Source organism: Opisthocomus hoazin, chromosome 1, assembly GCF_030867145.1.
Source record: "Opisthocomus hoazin isolate bOpiHoa1 chromosome 1, bOpiHoa1.hap1, whole genome shotgun sequence".
In the NCBI taxonomy this organism is placed as follows: domain Eukaryota; kingdom Metazoa; phylum Chordata; class Aves; order Opisthocomiformes; family Opisthocomidae; genus Opisthocomus; species Opisthocomus hoazin.
In genome coordinates, this window is record NC_134414.1 from 134,045,991 (window position 1) to 134,070,167 (window position 24,177).

Genomic DNA, 24,177 nt, shown 5'->3' on the forward strand with positions numbered 1-24,177 from the left:
CCCGTTGCTAGTACTGCAGCCTGTCACCACAGGTGTCAGGGGACCGCAGCCCTCGAGTCCCAGGCACAGAGCTGGATTAAAAAAATCAGCACCCAAGGAAGGGGCAACTGCAGATCAACACAGAAGCGTGATTTCCAGACCAAGCCTAAAGGGTGCCTTGCTGCCCCCCAGCCCTGTAACAATTCTGGAACAGCTTTCATCTGGCAGAGTGGCATTATTCCTGCTCAGTGTTTTGCCTTTTAGTTCTAATATTTTAAAAGACCTAAAATCAGATTTATCACCAAGGTTATTGGAATGTGTGATCACTGTATTCTGCATTTCAGTTAGCACCTTCCTCTCTGAAAAATGGTTCAGACATTCATTCCTCTAGCTTCCTGGTCATCCCACCATTTTTAAGCTAAGGTAGAAAGGCAGCACTTTTGAAGAGGAAATAGCAAATATTCTACAAACCATATATTATGAAAATATTAATCATCAGAAAGCATTGTGTGAAGCTCGTACTCTCCAGCGTGTTCCCAAGTTTTTACAGGTACCACACCTGCCATGTGTGGACAGAGTTCGTAACACAGACGACAGACCAGTAACAAGATGTTAGGTACAGGCATCTCTCTGGAAGCAACTCACTACAATTTGCAGGTCTCATAGGTATCCCATGTCACAGCCACTCAAAGATGCCCCCCTGCTTCTGGGATGCTTGGGTGTGGATTGTGTGATAAGTTGTGGCATTTACATCCTGATTTATAACCCAGCTTGAAGTGTCACATTTTGAGAAATCTTATGAGAAAAATTCTCTATTTGACATCCCAAGCATCAAAATATGGTGTCTTTATAATACACTGCCTTGGGATTCCAGCTGCCGATGGGCACAAGTGACAAGTCCTGTCAATCTTAATAGTGCCAACAAGTGCACAGTTGTGGCAAATCTTATCAGGTGTTTTATCCGTCTCAGTTTACCTCTCTAAACCCAGCTCTTTGCCTGTCCTGACAATGCCTGCTTTGGACAGCAAATGCCAGTCTTGGCTGAATTGCAAGATATTTTTATGGACTCACATTTTCCTGTGGCCTTTGAGCACCATAACCCTTAAAATCATTTCCAATTGCAGTTTAGCCATGTTTGAGCATAGTTCTCCAGTGAGGAAGGATGAAGAACACAGTCCCCAGAACGTCTCATCACTTTTCTTACTCTTCTGGAAGTTTTGAGTTATGGTAAGTGCCAAGAATTTAGATCCTCGTTTACCGGTAGGTCTGCATCACTGCTAATAATTTCCTATGTACCTTTTCCAGTGAGAATGGGGTACATCTAATAACTACTGTTACAGATACAGAAAGCTCTTTGTGGTAGTAAACGCGGCAATTAATGCTAATGAGTCTGCTGTTAGCAAGTAATACTATTGGTGTTATGCTCACGCCTCACCAAATGCAAAGCTTCAGTTTGTTAAGCAGATGCCAGTGTTAACAGCCAAATTCTCTTCCCATGGATAAGTTAGTGTTAGTTAAATGTACCATTAAAAATAACCATTTAAAATGTTAATGAAAAGAGACGTTGTGCTTGCCAGGCTTTTGTTTGTCTTCTTTTTAGTCTCAGCTTCAAGGTAGTGGAGGTGAAAAGGCACAGACAGCTTTCCCAGGTGAGTTCAGAGCAGCGTTGAGGTGCAGCCCTGGTAGCCCTGGTGACATCCATCTACAGCACCAGAAGCACGGCTTGCTCCGTACTGACCTTCACATCCATACAGCACAGCAATACCCCAGCCCGGGGCTCCCCCCGCCAGCTCTGCCTGTGCCCCCTGCCCTGCAGCCCCCCGGCTCTCCCAGCGCCAGGGAAGAGAATGACGGCGATGAAGGAGTGTTCATAATCCACCGCTGCTTCTCGGCCTCGAATAGCAGAGGTGTGGCAAGTGCTAGCCACGTTCATGTTCACAGTCCTGCTTATGCCTAGTGCTTACTGATGCACCTCTCAGCACGCTGCTTGTGCTGAGCTTCTCACAGCAGGCTTTATTTAATTTCATGCAATTCAAGAAGCAAGTCTGTACTCTACTGAAAACTAGGCTTTCGTTGTCCTATGTGTTGTGTTCCAGAAACAAAATTAGATAAACCTTTTCATAGAATATACCCCTGTTTTGTGCATAGGTCTCAAGTCTCTCCGCCAGCAAACTAAATAGGCAGTAGAGGAGAAGCTGGCAGGTGAAATGGAGTCAGTGAAGGCACCACACAGACGCGGGGCAGAGCAGACCCAGAAACAAGAAGCTCTGGTTTTTCACGCTCCAGCAGCATGCGAGGACGAGACCACCTTGCTCTCGGAGCAGACGCCAGGCTCTCCCGCCCACGGCGCGGTGCGAGCTGAGCCCAGCTGTGTGCAGCCGCACGCTGCTGCTCCGGCGCTGCGGTTGCTTTTCCCCTGGTGCTGGCGCACGCTGCTCCGTTCCCCAGGAGCCGCAGGGTGGGCTCACGCTGCTCAGTTGCCCCTGGGCTGCAGCCCTGGGCTGCCCTAGCCCCCCGCACAGCCGGCGCCGGGATCCCCGCCGCACCCCTGCCTGGTGCAGCCGCACATTTAGCTGCGTCCCCAGGGACAGGCGGGAAACACGCGTTCTCCCGCCGGGACAAGGAAGGTGTCGCAAGGCTGTGACATCCAGGCGGCACCGATGGGCAGCCTAGCTCTGGACAGATCCCGACGTTGGGCTGTAGATGTCCTGGGCTCTCCATCCCTCGTACTTGCCGTGCTGAGACAGCCCAGCTGCTGCTTCCTCCTTTCACCAGACTCCTTGGATCCCACTTCTTGGTTTCTTTGCCGCTTTGGCCGTGTTTTGTTGTAAACTTGCCCTGGTTACTCTGCTGCACCCTCCTTCCTGCTCTCTTTCTTCTAACCTATTCTTTCCATGCCTGCTTGTGCCCATGGTACAGGACTCCTGCCCCTCTGCCCCTTGTCCTGGCTGCCCTCGCTCCAAGCCCCAGGCCCTCTCCATTCCCCTGTGTCCCCTCTCCCTTCCTCAACATAAAACCTGGCCTCTCCAGTGTTGTGTCCTGCTCTGTTTTCTTGGCCAGCATTTCCTGCATCCTGCCCTACTGGCCTCCTCCTCCTCCTCCTCCTCCACCATCGTGCTCCATCTTTCGGTGCTCCTCTCCCATGCTCACCTGTGCTTCTCAGCCTCAGCCCATCCCTTCCATCTGCTCCTTGCTCTTCCCTTCCTGGGACCGCAGCCCTGATCCTGACCTGTACCTGCACACACACACACGCACACACACAATTATGCTATTTAATTTTAAAAAACATGATTATTTGCACGAGCTAGAGGCAAGCGCTGGCTTCAGAGCTGGGCACTGTGGTTTCTCCCCTCCCGCCCAGCTGCGGACAGCCTCCGCACCCCCCTCTCCTCGCGGCAGCCCCTGTTCACACCTATCTTCAGCCAGCCTGCTCCCTTCACCCGCCGGCGCTGCACCCCAGGGCCCAGTCTGCTAGGGGTGACCCTCAGCCCCAAGCCAGGTGCCCCTGCCCTGCCTGCAGCCCTGCACCGCCTTGCCCCGCCAAGGAAGGGGAGGGAAGGGGCAGCCCCCAGCTGGGCTGGGAAGTCATCACTAGACACGACCAGAGAGGAAAAAAGCCAGGATATGCAAGGAAGGGAGAGGAAAAGAAGAAACATTACCTCCTTTTCACGTTTATTTAATTTTTGTATTTTTTTGTATTTTTTTAAGATCACAGAAGAGCAGAGCATTCATACATGTAAAGAAACGGAAACGAGATAACAGAAGTTAAATACATTGAGAAAAGAAAAAATAAAAAGCTTTTTTTTTTCCATCACTGGGTTTTGTTCATTCATTTGTTGGGTTGTTTTGTTTTTTTGATCGGTTCTTTTACACACACACTTGCGCTTTTAAAACTTTCTTTCACAGAGCTAGTTCCAAAAACAAACCAATGGCAAAAAATAAAACGGCCGTTTTCTCGTTTCATTAAAGAGAAGTTCAGCTCATGTCTACAGTGCTGGGGAAAAATATATATAAAGATATAGATATATATATATATTTATATGTATATAACACTGTTAATGAGGAGAGTTCTAACCACCCCACCATGTAGCAAGAAGAAGGGACTGGCCTTCATTCTCAAGGTCTAGAGGATGAAACTTGGCTCCAGCTGGGAAAGTTGAAAGACTTTGGAAGGTGACGGTGGCACGGTGGAGGCAGGCTCCTGCTCTTTGCCCGTGCCTCGCTTCCCTGGCACACGCGTGTGCTCCAGCAGGCGCGGGCACAGGTGCTTTCTCCCGGTCTCCTCTGGAGGCCACCACGTACGTAGCTGTGTGGGCAGACAGAGCCATGGCCGGGAGCAGGTGGAGAAGCACGCGTCCGGCTGCGGTGTGGCGGAGGGCCTGGGGAAGGTGTGCGTGCGTGCCCGTGTGCGGTCGAAATGAGGAGCAAACCTCACGACTTCAGAGAAGGACAGCCCCGCTTGCAAGGTGCTCTCCTCACTGGCTGGCTCCTAGGCGGTCTTACTCCTCGTCTCCATCCGTGGCCCGCACGTTATGTACAGAAACATCCACATGCCTGTTCCCAGGGCACGGCCGGAGCAGCGTGGTGTGCACGTCCCACGGGATGCACCGGGAGCACGGGCAGGGAAGGAAGGAAGGAAAATCCTGCCCTGCCTGGGAACAGCCCTTCTTGCCTGCGATCGCTGCCCATTCCCCAGCCGTGCTGCCCCAAGGAGCCCAGCTGTGCCGGCAGCCCTGCCATCCATGCTGCAGCCGTGGCCCCCAGGCTTGCACTGCTCCTTCCTCCTCCCCTGCCTGGGCACTCCTACGAGGCTTGCCAGTCAGGCTGAGTCGCTGCGGCACCAGATAACCTGAGCCTGCAACAAGTGAAGGACCTTTGCTTGCCACCTCTCTGGGCTAATTAGGAGAGCTGCTCCTCTTTCCCAAGCCCTGCCTTGGCTGGTCTCCTTGCCTCACAGACATCACCCCAAAGCCACAGAGATACAGAGGACCGTACCAACACAGCCTCACCAAGCTGACTTCTGCTTTCTTGTTATGGTGAGTGAATCGACAAGCAAACACCACATATTGCCCTAATCGGAGCCAACCATGAAGCAAAATTTGGGGGGGCTGTAGGAGCTGCCTGAATATCATTCCAGCAAGTTACAAGAAGGAAAAGAGAAAGAGGTTTTAATGGTGTGACACAGCTCTTAGCAGGAGTCATGCAGTTAAAAACAAAAATCTTCTGGGCATGTCACTGGAAATGAAGCTGCTCTAAAACTAGCGTTGAGAGGCCACGGTCTCCTAGCTGGTGAACCTGGAAGTTCTGCACACAGATGGTGGACAGCACTCATCCCTACCCTCTTCCACCCGCATCACATGTTGGAAATTACCAGCCAGTTTCTCCATCACTTCCCTGCCTGAGGTTTTGCTCTTTCCATGGGGCGGTTTGCTGCCGGCATCCCTAACTCAAGAAGTTTTGTGTAATCGAGTCAGAGAAGCAGTAAGATTGTGCACCATCAGAAGAGAGAGAGAGAACTGCTTGCCCCCCCCTAGCTTCTCCTTTGTAGGACTGTCTTGGTTAGCTGTCCTCGGTTAGATGTCCTCAGATCAGTTGCTACATCACATCAAGCACCATGATGACTCGGGCTGTGGGTCAGTGTGGTCGGAGGAGAGGAAGCAGAGGTGTGAGAGGGGTTGGGAGGAGAAGAGCTGCTGCCCTGTGCCCATAGATTCCCTCATCAGGGAGGGGTGAAGTGGTAAAGCACTGCACAAAGCTTGAGCTGAAACGTCACCTGGTGGTGGGGCCGTGAAGGACTCTAAAGTAGCTCCTCCAACTTCCCAGATCCTCTTGAATCATCAGGACTCGCTGTTTCTCCCCCAAATTCCTTCCAGATGTGCACCCTACGCTCAGCCTGGAGACCATGTGGCTAATGATGGTGACTTTGTCCATGCTGTGAGCCTGGACTTTCCGAATGGGGTTGCTCAGACAGGTGGCTTGGGAGCATGGTCTGGATGCACCTGGAGCTAAGAAGAGCTGGTGGGGCTTGGATATATTTTGACCAAACATGGGGCAAGCAGCAGTACACAAGAGATCTGCCCAAGCGGTGAACAGTCAGTGGCGTGAGAAAGGTGCGCAGACAAAGACTAACTCTCGACACAATGCATGTCACCAATGAAATCTTCATGAATGGCACGTTAACATGCACTTGGTGCTAGCATGGGGCGACACAACTTCACTGGTGACGAAAGCGGGAAGGGGGGAGGAGGGGAGTGCATCACTGAGCAACATATCCGCAAGCTGCGGGGCCGCAAACAAAAATGAACACAACTGCCAAGATGCAGGTGTCGGCTGGAGCGTCCCACGTCGCCCTTCCCAGCCGCTGAGACAGGCGTCTGCTCCGTTTTCCATCTGACCAGACACACGCTCCAAGCAACATGCTGCAGTCACGCATGGAGTTCATGTGGCTCGGGGTGGCTGCGTTTCCCCTGTCCAGTTCCTTTCAGAAAGGCTTGCCTTCACCCCTCCTCTCGGTCATCTGAAAAGCGTTAGAAATTTGCTAGCGAGTATGGGGCCATACATTAAATCTAAGTCTTTGTTCCTCTGCTTGGACATTACCAGACATCTCATGTAACTCTTGTAATATTTACAAACCAGTAGAAGAAGTACAATTTTTTTCTTTTTTTTTTTTTCATTTTGTTCTTTTCTTTTTATAGCACTAAATGTTAAATCTCCATCCATCAAACACGGTTACACTGACAAGCTCAAGGAACTGGTGTCCCATTCCAAACTCCCGTCTCCTCCAGTCCCCAACCAGCTGAGAGGCAGTGGGAAGCAAGAGTGCAGCTTTTTGGGAGGGGATGGGGAAGACAGCAACATGAATGCAGAGTAGAGGAGAAACAGCTTCAGAGTAAGGGGCCTGAGACATGAGAAAATCCTCAGCAACATCTCTGTCAAAGATTGGAGGGAGAAAGAAAATGGGAAAAAGTGTTTGACCTTGCCTGCATTTCCCATGTTCATCTGGGATTTCCTCTTCACTGATGCTTTGAGTGATCCGTGCCTGAGTTCAGGAGAAACAGGGGGATGTTCACAGCATCCCATGACACACACAGCAGCTCACAGCATTAGCTTCTTGGAGTAAATCAAGCTCCAGCCTGCCCACGACTCCCCCAGCCCTGCTAGGAACAGACATTGCCAGGAGCGGAGCTCCCAGCACTGCTGCAGATAACAGGCATACTTGGTATTTGTGGCTTTTCACAGACAGGTCTGCAAATAACTGGCTTTAATCCCATTTCACAGCCGCACAACGGAGGCACAGATCTGCCCAGGTCCTGCAGGCAAGACCAGATCTCAGCACCGGGGTTGTGGCTGTTTCCCCTAGCTAACAGGCAGACGGCTTCAAAAAACGGATGTTCTGTTTTTAGTAATATATTTCCCTTTAACCTTAAGCCTCTGTGCCTTGACATCTAAAAAAATATCCCCTCAAAACTTCTTCAAACCGAAAAAGATGTGAGGCAATGAGGTACCTCCACCACACCACAGGGCTCTGATATGTGTGAACCCAGTGCCTAGGAGTGACCCCACAGCGAGAAAAACACCAGCAGAGGACAACAGGCGGGACAGACCTTACAGCAGCAACCAAGAAGAGAATCAAAGAGAAGCCTCAGCCTAAAGAAAATGGTGGGCTTGGCCCAAGCCCTTAGGAACAGCCTGTGGCAGCGAGCCACTGCCGGCTGCCCACCTTGTTGTAACAAGCCTATGACAATAAATCCAGACACAGGTACAGCCCCAAGAATGAGAAATGCCAGCGATGCGGTGTTTTCCCTCATGCCAGTGTGCCGGAGAGGGTGTAGGTCCCAGCCCTGGCCTCTGGAACCAGCATCAGCTCGTGGCAGGACCAGAGGGATGAGGAGCCCTGTTGCAGCAGGATGTCCGGAGTTGTTCCTACAACACCAAACGGCACGACCCTCCGAGAGGCAGGCATGAGGACTGGGGTGTCTGGATGCTCTGAAGGATACCGGGTGTTTTGTTCCTGGGCCGCAGCATGCCAGACTCCAAAGGAGATGCACGAGTCCCATTCAATGGCTGCCCTGTCTCGGAAGGGGAGAGCCATCCCTGGATGCCTTGGGTGAATTGCAAGCACCAGTTGCCCAGCTCTCCCCTCTTGCACCAAGGCACAAACACCCCCAGGTACGGCTTTGGGGCCTGGAGGAGCGGAGGGAGCATAATTTACCTCCACCCAAATCCACAGCAGATCTATAGAAAGTCTGCCATCACCCAGACTTCAGCCTCTCGTGTCTCTAATTTTTCCTCGCTCATTCTGGCTGTCTGCGAGGAGCCCTTGACTGCCTGCTTAATTGCCTGCCTGCTGCGGCCCGAAACAGCTGAGCTCAGCAGAGCGGAGGCAGGCGCCGGCAGTGCCGCAGTGCAAAGACGGGGATGGGCTCACAGACAGCGATTCCCACTTTCCTTCCCTCCCCTGCCTGGTGGGCATCCCCTCCCGCACGCCGCAGGCCTGCAAGCCAAAGCTCTTTTCCCCTTGCCTTCAAAAGGGCGCGAGCATGGCTGCCAAGTGTTCTGCTGCTGCGCCAATTCACAGGGCGAAGAAGAAAAGCAAAGACAGAAAAGCAAGCTTGCTGGCTCGGCGGTGCCAGGCACCTGTAAAACACTGTGCTGCCGTGGGATGGTCACTCGACTCGTGGGCTAACTCAAGTCCCTCCCCGCACATCCCTCCCTCCAAAAAAAACAAGTGGCTACCTGATAAACCCTGTGTGTTACCATCTTTGCTGCTGTGGTTGCTAGGGCTGGTGACTGGCCAGGAAACACCGGAGTCTTCTCCCCACTGCCCCTGCAGCCACCGGAGCGTTTGGCTGTTGGCTTCCCCGCTCCCACTGCTCGCTCTGGCTCCTGCGCCAGACCCGCGGCTGGCGTGGCAGTTCCCAGCCGCCGCCCAGCATTTTCTTAACCCTGTTTCTCACAGCCTGTTCTCTCCCTCTCCTCCTCCTCCTCGCTCCGGAGCCACTGGAGCATCTCCTGTTGGGACCTCTGAGTGTGATTCTGCCACAGGAAGGACGATGGCAAGCAATAGCCCTCTCCAGCTCAAAGCAGAAGAGCAAGGGGAATTGTGCTGCCCCCTTCTTTGCTGCACCACTTTAAGCTCCTTCTTCATAAACCTAGGAGTTTGGACCTGACGTTTGTTTTTCTTCTTACATTCACAAGTCCTGGACATTTCTTGACCCAGCTTGTTTCAAATGTGGAATTTGCAATGTGATCTTTGTAGTGGCAGTGGTGTACAATACACGCACGTGCACGCACACACACCCACACACACTCACCCTTCATAGCATACATTTCCTTTTGCAACAGGGAGGACGGTAAGAACAACAACAAAAAAGGGTATTGGCTCTATTTCTGCATGACAACCAAAACAGCTAGGAATGACCAGATCGTGCTTTTCACGTTGAGGCATCGCTCCTACGCCCACACTATACCTACAGGAATGGCTGCTCGGTGGTGTCCCAGGTCTCATCGCTCACATCCCACCGGCCCAGCTGTCCCTCCCCAGGAGGAGCGGGCGGCCGCCCCGTGCACTCCGTAGTGCTGCAGGCCAGTCCTGGTTTCTTCTGCGTACTTGGACAAATGCACACGTGTGCACACCCCCACACGCGTGTGCAAGCACTCATATGTAGCAGAGGCTGCTATGCTGGTTCTTGAAGGCTGAGAGCCAGAGAGGTGGGAGAGGAAAACAGGCTAAACAAGGGTGGAGACTGACTCTTGCAAGCAAGGTGGCCAGGACTCAAAAAGCCAGTGAGGACGCCGGAGAGGGGACACCATGGGAACCTGTGTTGCAGCCGCCCCTCTCTCCTCACCCCTCTCCTCTGCCCGAGCGATCTCTCAGCATCTCGTCTCACACTTACAAGGCAGGACGTTATCTACAGCAGGATGAGCATATGTACACATGGACCGTTCCCTTTGCATGCTTAGAGAGAGCGACAGAAAGAGAGAAAGAGAGAGAAGACAGAGCGAGAGCCACACGTACATGCATGCACGCACGCACACAGGCATACATGGGAGAAAGACACCTGGTCGAATCGAGGGGGGAGAGGAAGAGGATTGAAAAAACAGAAAAGAAAAGTATGGTTTTGGTAGAGTTGACACAGCTTTAGTTCAGGTCAGCAAGCGCCATGTTGCAGGAAGGAGGGGACAGGAGAAAAGGTGTTTAGGAAGGGCTGGGTGCACAGGAAAGCGGGGGGAAGTGAAGAGGGGAAGGGGTTCTTCACAGGACACCAGTGTGCAGAGAGCTTCAGGTGACTTGCTCTGGTTTTGTGGCTTTTTTTTTTGTGTGGTTTTTTTGTTTGTTTGTTTTCAAAAGTATGAACTGGCTGAGCATTGGCTCACACAAATGACCCAGGGCATCCAAAAAGTTAAGTGGCGAGAGACAAGGAAGCAAAGACCTCTTTCCGCAAAAGAAAGAAAGAGGAGGAAGGAAGGTGAAGGAGTATGGAAGAGGAAGGAGAAGAGAAAAGAAAAGGGATCTTCTGTTTGATTGGCTTTGCGGCTTTCGTTGGATTGTTTACACTGCAGCATCCTCCGGCGACACGATCCTTGCTGGTGCCCCGTTCTCTCCCTCGCTTCGTGTTGCCTCCTAGACGGTCGGTGACTTGACAGCCGGCTTGTCAGGTTTCGGATTAAATGTTGCTGAGTCTTCTTTGCTGTAATTTTTCCTCTCCCCCCTCTTCGCTCCTGAACACACAAAAGTTGTGAAAGAAACAGTCCTCTCTCTCTCTCTCCCCCACCCTCTCTTTCTTCTCTCTCCCCTCTCTTCGCTCTGTCTCCTGTATAACGCGTTTTGTTTTGTGTGTTGTTGTTGTTGTCGTGTTGTTGGTTTTTTTAATTATTATTATTTTTTTTTTTTTAAATTCTGATTTGTATTAACATTTGCTGAGTAGGCAGAGCAGGGACGCTGCCAGCAGCCACAGTGGGACGGCCAGACTCACGGAGCCGTTGTCTACTCTCCCCGTGCCGGGTCCTGCAGGGTGCGAGAAGGGAGAGAAGAGAGGACAAGATTACGCGCGGCCGGGCGAGACGGGGCATCGCAGGAGCGCGGCGCTTCGCCCCGCGGCTGCTCCGGGGCCGCAGGGCACAGCCCAGCACCCTGCCCTCCCGCCCAACGCTCCGACCACACGCGGCTCTCCCTGAGTGACACCCGGGATGGAGACGCAGGGCCTGGAGCAAGCGGGAAGGCTCGTCCCCGGCCACCGACCCCATCCCGTTCCTCACCGTGCCTCTGGACGGGAGCTGCCCGGTGCGGGGGCACGGCTCGCACCTCGGCATGGCGCGGCTGCCAGCCCCGCACCTCCCCATGGCCATGCGACGCCGGGGCTCGTTGCCATTCTGCGCGGTGGCCAATGCCCGCCCGCAGCCAGACACCGGCTCCGCGGGGGCCGATTCACCGCAGCGGCCGGATCAATAAAACACGGGCCCAAGCAGCGGCCGTCCCCCCTCCCGGGGGCTGTGCTGCACTCACCGATTCCCTAACCGGGGTGGGGAAAGCTTCACTGCTGCGTTTACGGCCCTGTGGCGCAAAACCTACGGGGTGAGGGTGCAGGGTGTGCCGGGGGGGGGATTTTTCATAAGGGTGGGAAGCGAACTCGCCACGCGTCTGTGCGTGGGTGCACGGGGGTCTGTCAGAGGGGGCAGGGAGGAGCGCTCTGCCGCAGCCACAGATAACGCAGCCGCACTCCAGGAATATTAAGCGCTAACACTCCTGACGTCTCCTCATTCATCCTCTCATTTACGGGTTCCCTTTTCTGGGTGGCTTTAAAGGCAGCGACGCCGTTTTAAATTCACCCCGCAGTACCAAGCCTTGGCAGCCTTTTCTTTATGGTGGGGCAGGGAGGTGCACATGGCTGTGGTTTTGTAAATGCACGCTCATCATGTATATGTACACATATATGTACATTTATATGTACATGTACACATGCACGTACATGTGCTCATATCTGTATGGGAACGTGCATGTGTACACATATATGTATATGCATATGTACATGCACGTGTACACATACACACGTGTATGGTTCAGCCGGCATGGTGGTGTTGGGTTGACGGTTGGACTTCATGATCTTAGAGGTCTTTTCCAACCTTAATGATTCCATGATCCTATGATTGTATGTATACGCAGTGTTTTACACAGAAGGGGTGCAGAAAGACGCTGGAGACGAGGAGAGCCCCACGGGACCGAAGCGCAATTGCTCCCTCTCACAAGCTGCAGAGTTCACCAGGCGAGGAGCCCCTCTCTGCTGGGTGGAACACAGGTGCCACAGGCTTGCTCAGCAGCAGAGTCACGACTAAACTGTAGCTGGCGACTAAACGGCAGCAAATCCAAGAAGGGTGTCCCCAGAGCCCCTGAAATTCTGTTGCACTTTCATTTGTGTGATTTCTTCCTAATGTAGCCCATCACTGACTAGGTCAGCTGTTTAGGCCCCTGTTGTATTCTTTCATTATTAGGTAAGTATGTGCTGAATTGTGTGGAAAATTTATATTCCACCTATGGCTTCTGTTTTCAGTTAGTCCCTGCTCATCTTCTGTAGCTTGTCACACAAATCTTACAACATTGTTTTTCCACTCCTTGTTTGGGTGATCGGAACTTATTTTTCCCTCTAAGTTCAGGAACAAGTTTAAGTACAGCCTGTACACTTACCTGACCTGCGTCTCAGAGAAAGCATTTTTCATGGCCAAGTAATTGGCAGGAGGCTGTTTGTGGTTATTTGCATCCCATAATGTCAGTGAAGAAGTCCCGAAGCATGACTCCTCTGGCCCAGCAAATAATCGAGAACATACCAGGCAGGGTGTGTTGCCCACAAAGTTTTCAGCCATCACATTTTTACTATTTGGTTAAAATACTATTTGTCTAGCATGTACATGGACATGTTTGTAATACATACACACACGTGGCAACCATCCCCCCTGCTTCCCACTTCTCCAGGGTGCACATGCAATCAGAGCAAAGGCGTACGCACCCACGGAGGCACGCAGTGCACCCCGGGCACAGCGGGGGCAGGGGGTGGGTGGCCTCGGCTGGGTGCTGCTGCCTTCACGGCTGTGAGCGCACGGCCCTGGGTCTGTGTGCTCGGGGCGGGGGACAGAGGTGTGGTGTGGTATAGAATCACAGAATCATTAAGGTTGGAAAAGACCTCTAAGATCAACAAGTCCAACCACCAACCCCGCCCCACCATGCCTGCTGAACCATGCCCTGAAGTGCCATATCTACACGTTTTTTGAACACCTCCAGGGATGGTGACGCCACCACCTCCCTGGGCAGCCTGTTCCAATGCCTGACCACTCTTTCAGTAAAGAAATTTTTCCTAATATCCAATCTAAACCTCCCCTGGTGCAACCCGGGGCCATTGCCTCTCGTCCTATTGCCTGTTACTTGGAAGAAGGGACCAACACCGGCCTCACTACAATCCCTTTTCAGGTAGTTGCAGAGAGCAATAAGGTCTCCCCTCGGCCTCCTCTTCTCCAGCCTGAACAGCCCCAGCTCCTCAGCTGCTCCTCATAAGACCTGTTCTCCACACCCTTCACCAGCCTCCTTGCTCGTACGGTACGGTCTGGGGGGGTACGGTGAAGAGACGAGCTCCTGCAGTCCCTAGGTACGAGGGAGGACATGCAAGGCGCAGCGTGATGAAGGACTTGGGGCAGGGTGACACCACCTTCTGCCCTGCTTGGGCCTGGGCGCGTAAGCTCGAGACCACCCGACAAGCCACGGCCCCTGCCCCTGCGGTAGAGAACCGGTGCGAGCTCCGTGCCCGTGCCAGCGAGGCGGCAGGGCTGCTGCGGAACCCCCGGCCACGTGGAGCCACGCGGGTGAGGGGCCGCGCGCCAGGCCGCCTGCGAGGCGCCGGGGCCTGCTGGGCCGCGGCAGCCCCTGCGTGTGACCCCGGGGGGGCAGGCGGCCCCCGGGTCCCACCACAGAGCCAGCCAACGCTCGCCGCCAGGCCGACGGTAAAACCGCGGGAGGGCTGCGGCGCAGCCACCGAATAAAGCCTGGGAAACTTCCAGAAGTTCGGCTGGGGGCGGAGGGGAGGCGGGGGGGGGTGGTGTCCCCGCCCGCCGGCGCCGCGGCCTCCACCGCCCCCTGGCGGCCGCCGCCGCCACTGAGCGAGGGTGCCGGGGGGAGCCCACAGCCCGGCCTGCGCCGTGTGGCGGCACCGAGAGGCTGGGGACCGCGCCGCGGCTGCGGAGGGGGCCCCGCAAACAAACCCTTCGGGGACCGCGGCCGCCAATCGGCCGACCGAGTCAGGCCACGTCCATCAAGTCGGGAAGGAACGAGCTGAACGTGGGCGAGGGCAAACCCGCTGCCCCTCTCCCCCGCCTCGCTCCAAGCAGCGGGGCGAGGCCATGGCCCCTCGCAGGGCGCCGCGCCCCTGCCTCGGCCCTGCCACCCGCCCTGCCCGGGCGGCCCGCCTGGGCGTCAGGGCGGCGGTGCGGAGAGCCGCAGCTCTCTCGGGGCCAGCCCACCCCCTGGCCCTGCGTTTGGCCGCGGGGCAAACAGGGCCGTGGCCCCGCGGCCCCGCAGCCGCTGCCCGCCCTGCGCAGCCCGGCGCAGGCGTCAGAGGGGCGGGGGGAACGAGCCCGCGATGGGCGTTCGCCTTGGGCCGGTTCTGGGTTTCTTTGAGGTGAAAGAGCAGCAGCCAAAACACTTCTGCTGCATCTGAGAGCAAGGCTTGAGGAGGGGGAAAAAAAAAAAAAAAAGGTTTATTTTAATCATAAAAGAAAAGGGAAGCCAACGACTGTCCCTCAGAACATTTTTCTGCTCTGATGCTTTGGCTCCAAGCCTTGCAACAGTGCAGCGATTCGGCCCTTCAGAGAAAGGTAAATAGCTACACAAAACTCTCTGCCTCCAACACCTATGGGGAGGGGGTCCCCACAGCCTTCACACGCCTTGACCGACTCTCCGGGACCACCTCAGTGGGTCAGGGCTTTGGCCCCCCACAGGTTTTAGCCCTACAAGGGGCACAGCGCAGCAGGGCTTGCTGCCCTCGCTCGTCCCCGGGGGGCTGCGAGCCAGGCTAGCCCGGGTTTCACTGTCGGCGACACTGGGGTGTACGCTAGCTTGCATGGCACAGATGCAATGCTTTTTTTTTTGGGGGGGGGGATGTCATGGCTTGTGTACGGCTCCTGTGAAGGGTGCAGGACAGGACATGGCAAGAAGGGTGGTGGGGCTTGGGGGAGATGGTGGGGGGAGACGGGAAAAGCAGAGTGCTGCTTACGTTCACAGCAAACCACAGCAAGATGGCAAAGCCCAGAGCTGCTCTTTTCCCCCAGCCCAGCCTGCCTCCGAGAGGGGCACACCACAGGGAAAGACCAGCTCTGCTGGGTCAGTCCAGGGGTCTTCTCTAACCTTCAGTCCTGTCCCCCACAGGTGCTGGATGGGGGCCAGGCGGGAGCACACGGCATCATTTTGGCCTGCCTCAGGGGCTTCAGGGTCACCCCGAGCCAGCAGACACTGCACTCCTTGACAGATTCATTTTCCCTTCCATGAACTCATCCAGTCCCTTCCGGACTGCCTGAAGACTTCCATATCTACAGCCTCCCTCAGCTCTTAAGGAGCACAGCGGCAGTCAGCTTCCAGCGGTGACATTGTGGCCACGCGTTAAATTTGGGTGCTATGCTCTCCTCTGACTTGAGGACCTTGGCATTAACAGAACGCCTGGCGTGCTGCTCTTTACTAATTGCTACCCGCACTGGCTAGAATAAAACTGCCTCAGCCACTCCCCGGTCTGCGGTCTCCTCTGCTGACTGCAGGAGAGCCAGGCGAAGGAAGCGGCTCAGCGTGGGAGGAACGAGCTGGGGTGTGTTCAGATCTCCCTAGAAAAGAGAGAGATGAGCTTTTTGTCAAGGAAACTGTTGAGAAAGAAGCCACCCAAGCATCAAGAGATTGGTGGCCACTGAATGCTCAAGCCCTGAACTGCAGAGCTGGGAGTCTCCCCGCCAAACCCGGGGCACAGCTATTGCCGAGCCCTCAGCGAACACTGCCCAGACAGCTGACGACCACTGTTTAGATGTGAGAGGGCTTGGCACGATGCCCCTGAAGACCTAAGCAACTGAGGCTCCAGTGCATCTGGACGCCCACAAATCCATGGACCCTGATGGAATGCACCCACGAGTGCTGAGGGAGCTGGCAGATGTCGTTGCTGAGCCACTCTCCATCATCTTTGAGAGGTCCTGGAGGACAGGAGAGGTGCCCGAGGACTGGAGAAAAGCCAGTGTCACTCCAATCTTCAAACAGGGCAAGAAGGAGGACCCAGGGAACTACAGGCCGGTCAGCCTCCCCTCCATCCTGGGAAAGGTGATGGAGCAGCTCATTCTAGAAGTCATCATCAAGCAAGTGGAGGAAAAGAAGGTTATCAGGAGTAGTCAGCATGGATTCACCAAGGGGAAGTCATGCCTGACCAATCTGGTAGCTTTCTACGATGGCATGACTGGCTGGGTAGATGAGGGGAGAGCCGTGTTGTCTACCTCGACTTCAGCAAGGCTTTCGACACAGTCTCCCATAACATCCACCTAGGGAAGCTCAGGAGGTGTGGGCTGGATGAGTGGTCAGTGAAGTGGATTGAGAACTGGCTGAATGGCAGAACTCAGAGGGTTGTCATCAGCAGCGCTGAGTCTAGTTGGAGGCCGGTAACTAGTGGTGTCCCTCAGGGGTCAGTACTGGGCCCAGTCTTGTTTAGCTTCTTCATCAATGATCTGGATGAAGAGTTAGCGTGTACCCTCAGCAAGTTTGCTGATGACACAAAACTGGGAGGAGTGGGGGATACACCAGAAGGCTGTGCTGGCATTCAGCGTGACCTGGACAGGCTGGAGAGTTGGGCAGAGAGGAACCTGATGAAATTCAACAAGGGCAAGTGCAGGGTCCTGCACCTGGGCAGGAACAAGTACAGGCTTGGGGCGGACCTGCTGCAGAGCAGCTCTGTGGAGAGGGACCTGGGTGGGTGTCCTGGTGGACGACAGGTTGACCATGAACCAGCAGTGTGCCCTATGCAGCCTGCTGTAGGTGACCCTGCTTCGGCAGGAGGGTTGGACTAGATGACCCACAGAGGTCCCTTCCAACCCCTACCATTCTGTGATTCTGGCCCAGGTCAGGAGCCTGCTCGGCAGCCCTGTGCGTGCCCCGCCTCGGGGCTGGCGTCGGCCCTCGGAGCCGGCCATGCCCTTTCGGGGCTGGGGGCTGCACCAGGCGGTGGTAAACACGGGAGAAAGCCCGTGCCAGGTCAGAGGCGTAGGGAAAGGCCGCTGCGAGGAGGGACGTAAGGAGGGGGCAGTACGGACTGCGGCGGGGTGATGAGCCTTGCACTTGCACCGGCGCGGGGCTACGGCACCGGAGACGATACCGGGGAAGGTCTTCAGCTGGAATGGGAACATGGTCACGCTCGGCTCCGGACACCGAGGATGGCGAGAGGAGGAGACGTCGGCCAGGGTGAGGACGGGCAAATGTGGGAGCTGACACGAGCGGGTGCTGGGAGCAGGGGAGAGGAAGGGAGGAAATTAACCCCCGATCAGGCACAGGGAAGCGGGGATGGCGGCAGGTGCCGGGGAACGGCGGCGCTTACGGCAGTCAGCACCGGGCGCGCCAAGGCCGGGAGGCGGAACCAGCGCGGGTCGGGACGGCGGGAGCAGCAGCGGGGGTCGCTGCGGAGCCGCCTGGGCACGGCGGCCGTGCCCGGCCGAGCTCGGGCGCCGAGCGGGCGCTGCCAGCTCGGGCAGCCGGCGTGCCGCGCCGGGCCCGGTGCGCTCAGCCGGGCCCGGTGGGCTCAGCCGGGCCCGGCGGGCCCAGCCCCGCGTCCCCGCCGCCGGGGCCCTCGCCGCCGGTCCCTCCCGCCCCGCCGGGCCCGCGGCCGGAGCTGCCGACCGCCTCCTCCCCGCGAGGTGGCAGCCGAAGGCCGGGAAAAACGCGACGGGCCGGGCGCTCCCCCGGCCCTGCTCCCGAACGCGGCCGGCGGGAGGGTGCCGGGGCCTGCACGGCGGAGCCGCCCCCGGGACCCCGCCGAGGAAGGGGTGCCCGCGCTGCCTGCTCTGAGCCGGCCGGGGCCGAGGCGGCCCGGGGGGGCCGTGGTTTGTGGCACAGGAGACCCCCGCCCGCCCGGCCCTCTGCGCGGCCGCTGCGCGGCAGTGTCTCTGGTAGAACTGCCGGGGGGGGCAGATCTGGCCTGCTGGTTGGGCATCCCCGCCAAAAGCAAGACATCTAGACCTCAAGCAGAGGTTGCAGGGAGTGGTGGTAAAGTTTCTAGCCCACTCTACTTCCTCCGCACAGAGATTCCCCCCTCTCGCCCCCCAGCTCCCTTTCACCACCCCGACAGCACCCTTGAAGGAAGGGGCCCGTAAGGGAGGGGGACAGGGGCTCTGCCCTGCCGTGTAACCCTTGCCAAGCAGGCAAACTAGGTCAGACTTGCAAAGTAAATCCACAAATCCTCCTGACTGCATAGAGGCGTGCCTCCTAATGCCATCAGCAACGTGATCACCACCGGCAGAAATGGAACCTATGCCTTCCAAGGTTCCCAACACAGACCTTCGGAAAGGGTCATCTGAGATGCAAGCAGAAAGCAGATGTGTGGGTCCGTACCCAGAGGGAAAAAATCACCCACCCATCTACTCGTTTCACACCCACATTCGCCAGTCTAGAATATTCTGCTGGATCCTGTGTCCCATCATCGGAGTAAACCAAAATGGAGATAGGCAAAGAGGCAGCTGGTGCCAGTTTTTCTCTTATTTACATTAACAAGACTCGAGGGCTTGACGTGTTTGCAGTCCTGACGGAGAAGAGCCCACAGAGAAGTTTCAAAGGGCATCAGAGAGCTACAGGGTCCTTACTTACTTTAGGGAATCTGCACTTGGGATCCTGTCAAACAATGGAAGCTGAAACCTGGTGTAAGAGGACAGCCAGCCTCTGTGAGTTTCTAAGTGGACATGAGGCCAGGAGGAGGCATGGGACAGGCTAGGAGGACTTGTCTATGACGGGAAGGAAGGAGTGATGGTGAACCAAGCAGAGCTGGCCTGCTGTTTTTCCAAGCACTCTCCCCCCTGAGTGGATCTGGGCTCCATGCTGCTCACAGGCTGACTCTACTTACAGTGAAGGCTGGAGTCTTGCTTCTTGAGCAAAGAAAAGGACCAACAATGAGAGAGGACTGAAAAAAACCTCTAAAGGAGAAGGTGCAAGGGAAAGGGGATGTGCACCATACCGGTCTCTCTCTGTCATCTCACTCTCCGGGGCCTGGAGGGGTCTTAGGTTTTACACTTGCCAGCTCCTCTGCAGGAAATAATTTTTCTAGTCTGTTGACTCTCTTGCCAGGGCTTCAGAAGATGAAATCTTTATTATCATGAAGGCTTAAAAGGGAGGAATACTGTTAATTCCATTTTCAAGGTCATACTTTGAAAGTTATTAATTTCTTTCTTCCAGGGCTTTGCACTCTACACTGAGGCTTTAGGGATTAGCAGCTTTTACTTACTAGGGTTCATTTGGGGCTTTTTTCCTTACCACTTTCCTGTGTCCCCCCGCCTCCCCTTTGAGAAGAAGACACCATTTTTCACTCCGTGCTCTTAATGTTGAAACTATTTTGTTCACTGCCTGTTTGTACCCCATGCTCACTACCAGTTCTGCTCCTGTAATTAAAACTTGACTGTGACTGCAGTGGCAATAGGCTGCCTTTTCTAGAGGTGGAAGTACCACTGTGTAAACTAGGGAGGATGCCCTCCAGCAACTCTCCAACAAGATTAAGGAAATGTCTCTGGTGTCTATCCATCTTAGCACACGGTTTAATGTATTTCAGAATTTGCTCATGCTTTTTTAGCACCGAACAGTTCTTCCCCATGTTTTGGAGCTCATTCACGGTGTGCTAAGTACTCATCTATCATACCTCATGTCTTCGTGAAGATTCATTCTGTAATGCAGCGCACCCATCCTTCCCTGAGGTCTAAAGAATATCCCTGAAACTGTATTTCTCAGTGTCTTTCTGAGAAGGTCGTGCTGTTCAAGAGCTGGCTGCTTATGCCATTTATCCTATAGCTGGTTTGCAGTACTCCTAGTCTAGAATTGAACTGTTATCCTGACCAGTGAGGCTGGTGGTGGCTAGAAGACCACCAGTGTTGCAAGGTTACACAGATCTTTCATCAGCAGATCTCCCCTGTATATATCAAAAAGTTCCAAGGTTTTCTCACAGCTGAAAAATAGTTTTCCCACCCTTTCCATTTCCCTAGCAGCTGGAGGAGATTTTAAAAAAAAAACAAACCATCTGGCAAACTACTGACACAAAATCAGTTACTTAAAACTGCTTTGTCTTCAAACCATTCATTGAAGACTCTCATACTACAAGCAAAACATCCAAAAAATACATAGCACAGACTTCTTCAGTGTCCGTCACAGGGAAGATTTGAGATTTTTCTGCTTTTCACTTTCCTAGGACATAGCAGTCCCTCCCCTGCTCACCTCTCAAGCACACGTGTGGGGCTCAGCAGACCAAAGGTGACGCCAGCACAGAGTCTGGTGTCTCAGTAGGGAACAAACAGCACAGCCCCCCTCACCCGGAGCACACACAGCCCTAGGAGGCAGGTTTGCTAATCGGACACTCTGGAACCTCTTGAAAAATTAATATTTTCATCAGCTTTACATCTCTCTGTTTACCCACTTCATCCCTGCTATGGTTTTCCACAAGCTTTGCCGGATATTTGGCATGAGAAAGATTTGAGTGGCTGTGAGCAGAAATGAAGAGGGAGGGACATGCCGAGGGGTGACTGTAAAGGAGACTGGAGCAGAAGGAGAACTAAATTGGGGTGGAGCGTGACCAGCATGCTTGAGGTTGCTCTGGTACTGAAATCCAGTCGTATGGCTGCCTCTGCCCTTCCTATCCTTCTCCTCTAGTACCTGCAGCACAGAACGCCCCTCAATTGTCGTTGAGGTCTTCTTAAGGCCACCGCTCCTCTCTAGGGACTCCCTTGCAGTGAGCTTAGCCAAAACCAACCCTGGTCCCCATCCCTCCTTGCCCAGGCATGGAACAAGCTAAGGAGGTTTCAGCTAGACTTCATCAAGGGCTGCTTGTGAATGATGACAAGTATGGGACCCATTTCATGGGAACACTATGAACAAGGCTGTGCGCTTCTCTCAGCATGGCAGTGAATTAGAGATGTCACCGGAGCCAGGCTGGGCCCACAGACCAGTGTATGTCCCTAAAGCGCGTGGTCTAAGGACGTATTACTTTGTGTCACCTGTAGTGACATCCAGGTATGGACGCGTGTACGCGTGTGCAATTCCGGAGCGAGACTCCTGGTCGCCTGAGTGCCCGAACAGGGCAAGCATGGCTTTAATGCCTGGCCCAGGCATGGGGAAAGCTGGAGCCGAAGGCCACAGTGGCTTCCCACAGCCCGTTCTCAGAACAGTGATTAAAAAGGGAAAGTTATACAGGCAGCTAAGCTGGCCTTCAGCTGGATGAGCTGGGGCAGTGGAGAAGATGCCTGCAGCCACTTCGTTTCATCCTTTAGATGTTCTAGGGTGCCTAGAAACTGCTCAGTGACTGCGGGATGTGCCTCCGAGCACGGGGTGCATAATAAGGTGACCTGGCTCAGGAGTGTACCGGTCCATCAGTGAGCACGCGTGTCTATAACACCTACCGTAGAGGCTGCCTGGCCAGACCTCTCTGAAGCTCTTCTGGTTACAGCATGTCCTTCTCCACGGCCTGACCCCTTGCTCCTGTGCATGCACTCAGTCCCCAGACTGCAGAGGGACACGCAGGCGATGGTAGGGAAGGGCCAAGCGCGTTTCTCCTTTGCTGGCCTTGCCACCGGGCCTCCTCCTTTTGCAGGGGAGCTCTGCTGACAGACCTGCTCGCCCACAGGAGAGAAGGCCTGCCAGGAGCACTCTGCTTTTTCTGCAAGCCTGATTTCTTTGGAATGGTTGACTTTTTCCCTGTGCACCCCCTCCCTCCCAAATCCCACACCTCCCTTCTCCCGGTTGTTTTTGTTTTTAGAGAGAGCGCTTAGACAGCTGTATTAATCACGCAAGCCCAGCCATGTGTAATGCGCTTTATCAACAGCAGAGCAGACACTGAATGGCAACCGGTTCACAAGCGGGCCCAGCGCAGTGCCTGAGCTGGGAAGATAAACCTGCCGCTTCCCAAGCCGACGTACCTACCGTCACGGGTTAGTGAATGGAGAGACTGTTCACTTGGGACAATAACCAGAGGGGAGGCCAATTTGTTAGGCAAATTCTTGGGTGGTTTAAACTGGAAATGGAAGGGGGAGGAGGGGGATGAAGGTGGGAATTACTCCTTGGTCATTCTCCCTCAGGGGTGGGAGGAGTTTTTGTGTGCACCTAAGGATTAAATCACTACAACAGTGGCTGTTCTTCATCCTCCTCCTTGCTGCCCTCCACACTTCGGTCCCAGTCAGCCCAGCTGGCAGCTCAACATGGGAAGCAAGTGGAATGGGAGGGAGAGAGCAAGGGCTTAGGTACACCTGCTGTGCAGTGGGTATAAGTTGCCTTCATCGTCTCCAAGGAGGAAAGTTCAGTTGATGGCTTCAGAAACTCATCTAACATACAGATCCTATCAGGCTATAAGTGTCCCCCGGGCTGAGGATATCTGTCTCAGGAGGGTTATAGCCTGCCAGAGCTCCGCTCTGCAGGGTAATCTGCCCGTGCTACACCGCTGACACTATCAGTGTCCCTACTGGACAACTGATTTTCCACAGCAGTTGCTCTTCCATGGGTTTGTTTCTAATCTCTGCAGTGCAGTTGTGTGTTTTCTCCCCCACTGGTTTCATGCAGCCGCTGCTCTCCCACCTCACTGCTGTGCCCTAACCTCTGTTTTGCACGGCTGTTCTGCATGCATGCAAAGCCACACCTGTGACTAAACAGATCTTGAAATGCCTTCCCTACCCCAGTGCAAGGGCCCAGCTCAGAGGAATATCTTTGTGGGACTTCCAGTCTCGGTTCCTTCCCTCTGGTGCTCTTCCTCACTCGCTGGATTCTCTACAGCATTGCTACTGGAGAGGGTTATGCAAATATATGCAACCCAGGGCTTATTTTGGAATAAATCAATCTAAATTAAAATTAATGAACAAAAAGTACAGAAACAGATCAAGCAGTAAAGCCATTTCTCTCTCTTTCCCCCGTGTCTCTCTTTTTTTTTTGAAGAAAGATGGTTTCTTTATGCTTTTTTTGGGGGAAGCAGCAGACTGGTTTGCTTTTTGGTTTTTTTAAGCAATCTCAGCAAACAGAAACTGTCTGTTGCTATCCAGAAAAACCCATCAAGCAATGCCAATAGCTGTAGTAGAGATAATTCTTGGCATGTCTCTTTTCTCTAAGGTGCTGTTTCCAGCTACATCCCTACTACCCCTTTTGGAAGACACCATCATCACCTCTGACTTTGATTTTATCCACTTTCAACCAGATGGTCAAAATGAGATACAATGCCACACCTTGCCTGGTACCTACAAAATAGCAAGAAACAATTAATATGAAGTTGGCCTTCTGCCTTCACCCTGTCTTGTCCTTCTTGTTCTCTTGGCCTGAAACCCCTGCAGTCTTGGTACCCAACGTGGTCCCAGCCTTCAGTGCCTGCACAGCTGGCAGGATGGACGGACATTGACCCCAAGCAGCAGGAGGAGCTTGGCCTGCTAGAACATCCACCCTGCAGAGCCACCCCCTTCTGCACTCATGAAATGGAGAATGAGCTCTTTGGAAAATCTGGTGGGATATAACTAGCGGGAAGCACGGAGATCCTGAGCTATGCTTCCCACCCAAGGTCATGGCCATTATCAGGTGCCGATGCCTGGGGCTCAGCCAGCTTTCAGGGAAGAGAGAGGCATGCTCCGGGTAGTCAGGCACACATCAGTTGCTGAGTGGTGAGTACAGCTCAACTATGGCCCCTGAATGCCTGAGGATTTATGGAAATCCCAGGCATACACATGGCTCCAAATGTGCCCTCCTGTGTTTGGTCCCTACGGCCATTATTTTTTCTCTGCTGGTAGTTTCTATGTCAGGATCACCATAGGATGAGATTGGCTATTTTGGCCTGTTTATGCTATAATTTCCCCAGCATTGCCACCTAGTTTGTTTCAAACGCTGCGAAGGCTTGGGTTTTCACTGACCCTTACTTGGGGCCCGGCTGAGAAAGCACCCACCGGCCCCAGTGAAGAGGACTCCAGAGACGAACGGGTTCTGTAGCT

At 54.3% G+C, this 24,177-nt stretch overlaps 1 protein-coding gene across 4 annotated transcripts in view; it reads right to left on the reverse strand.

Moving 5' to 3' along the window:
• Window positions 1-5,758: 5,758 nt before the first annotated feature.
• LSAMP (limbic system associated membrane protein) overlaps window positions 5,759-24,177 on the reverse strand; it is a 1,018,802-nt gene continuing 1,000,383 nt past the window's right edge. For 2 of the 4 annotated variants that reach the window (XM_075436886.1, XM_075436903.1), the window contains one exon: window positions 5,759-10,987. In XM_075436886.1, the coding sequence (XP_075293001.1) occupies window positions 10,890-10,987 (98 nt within the window). In that variant the 3' untranslated portion in view covers window positions 5,759-10,889. Of the gene's footprint in view, window positions 10,988-23,323; window positions 23,440-24,177 lie in introns of those variants that run through there. The other 2 variants (XM_075436896.1, XM_075436878.1) reach the window with 1 other exon arrangement.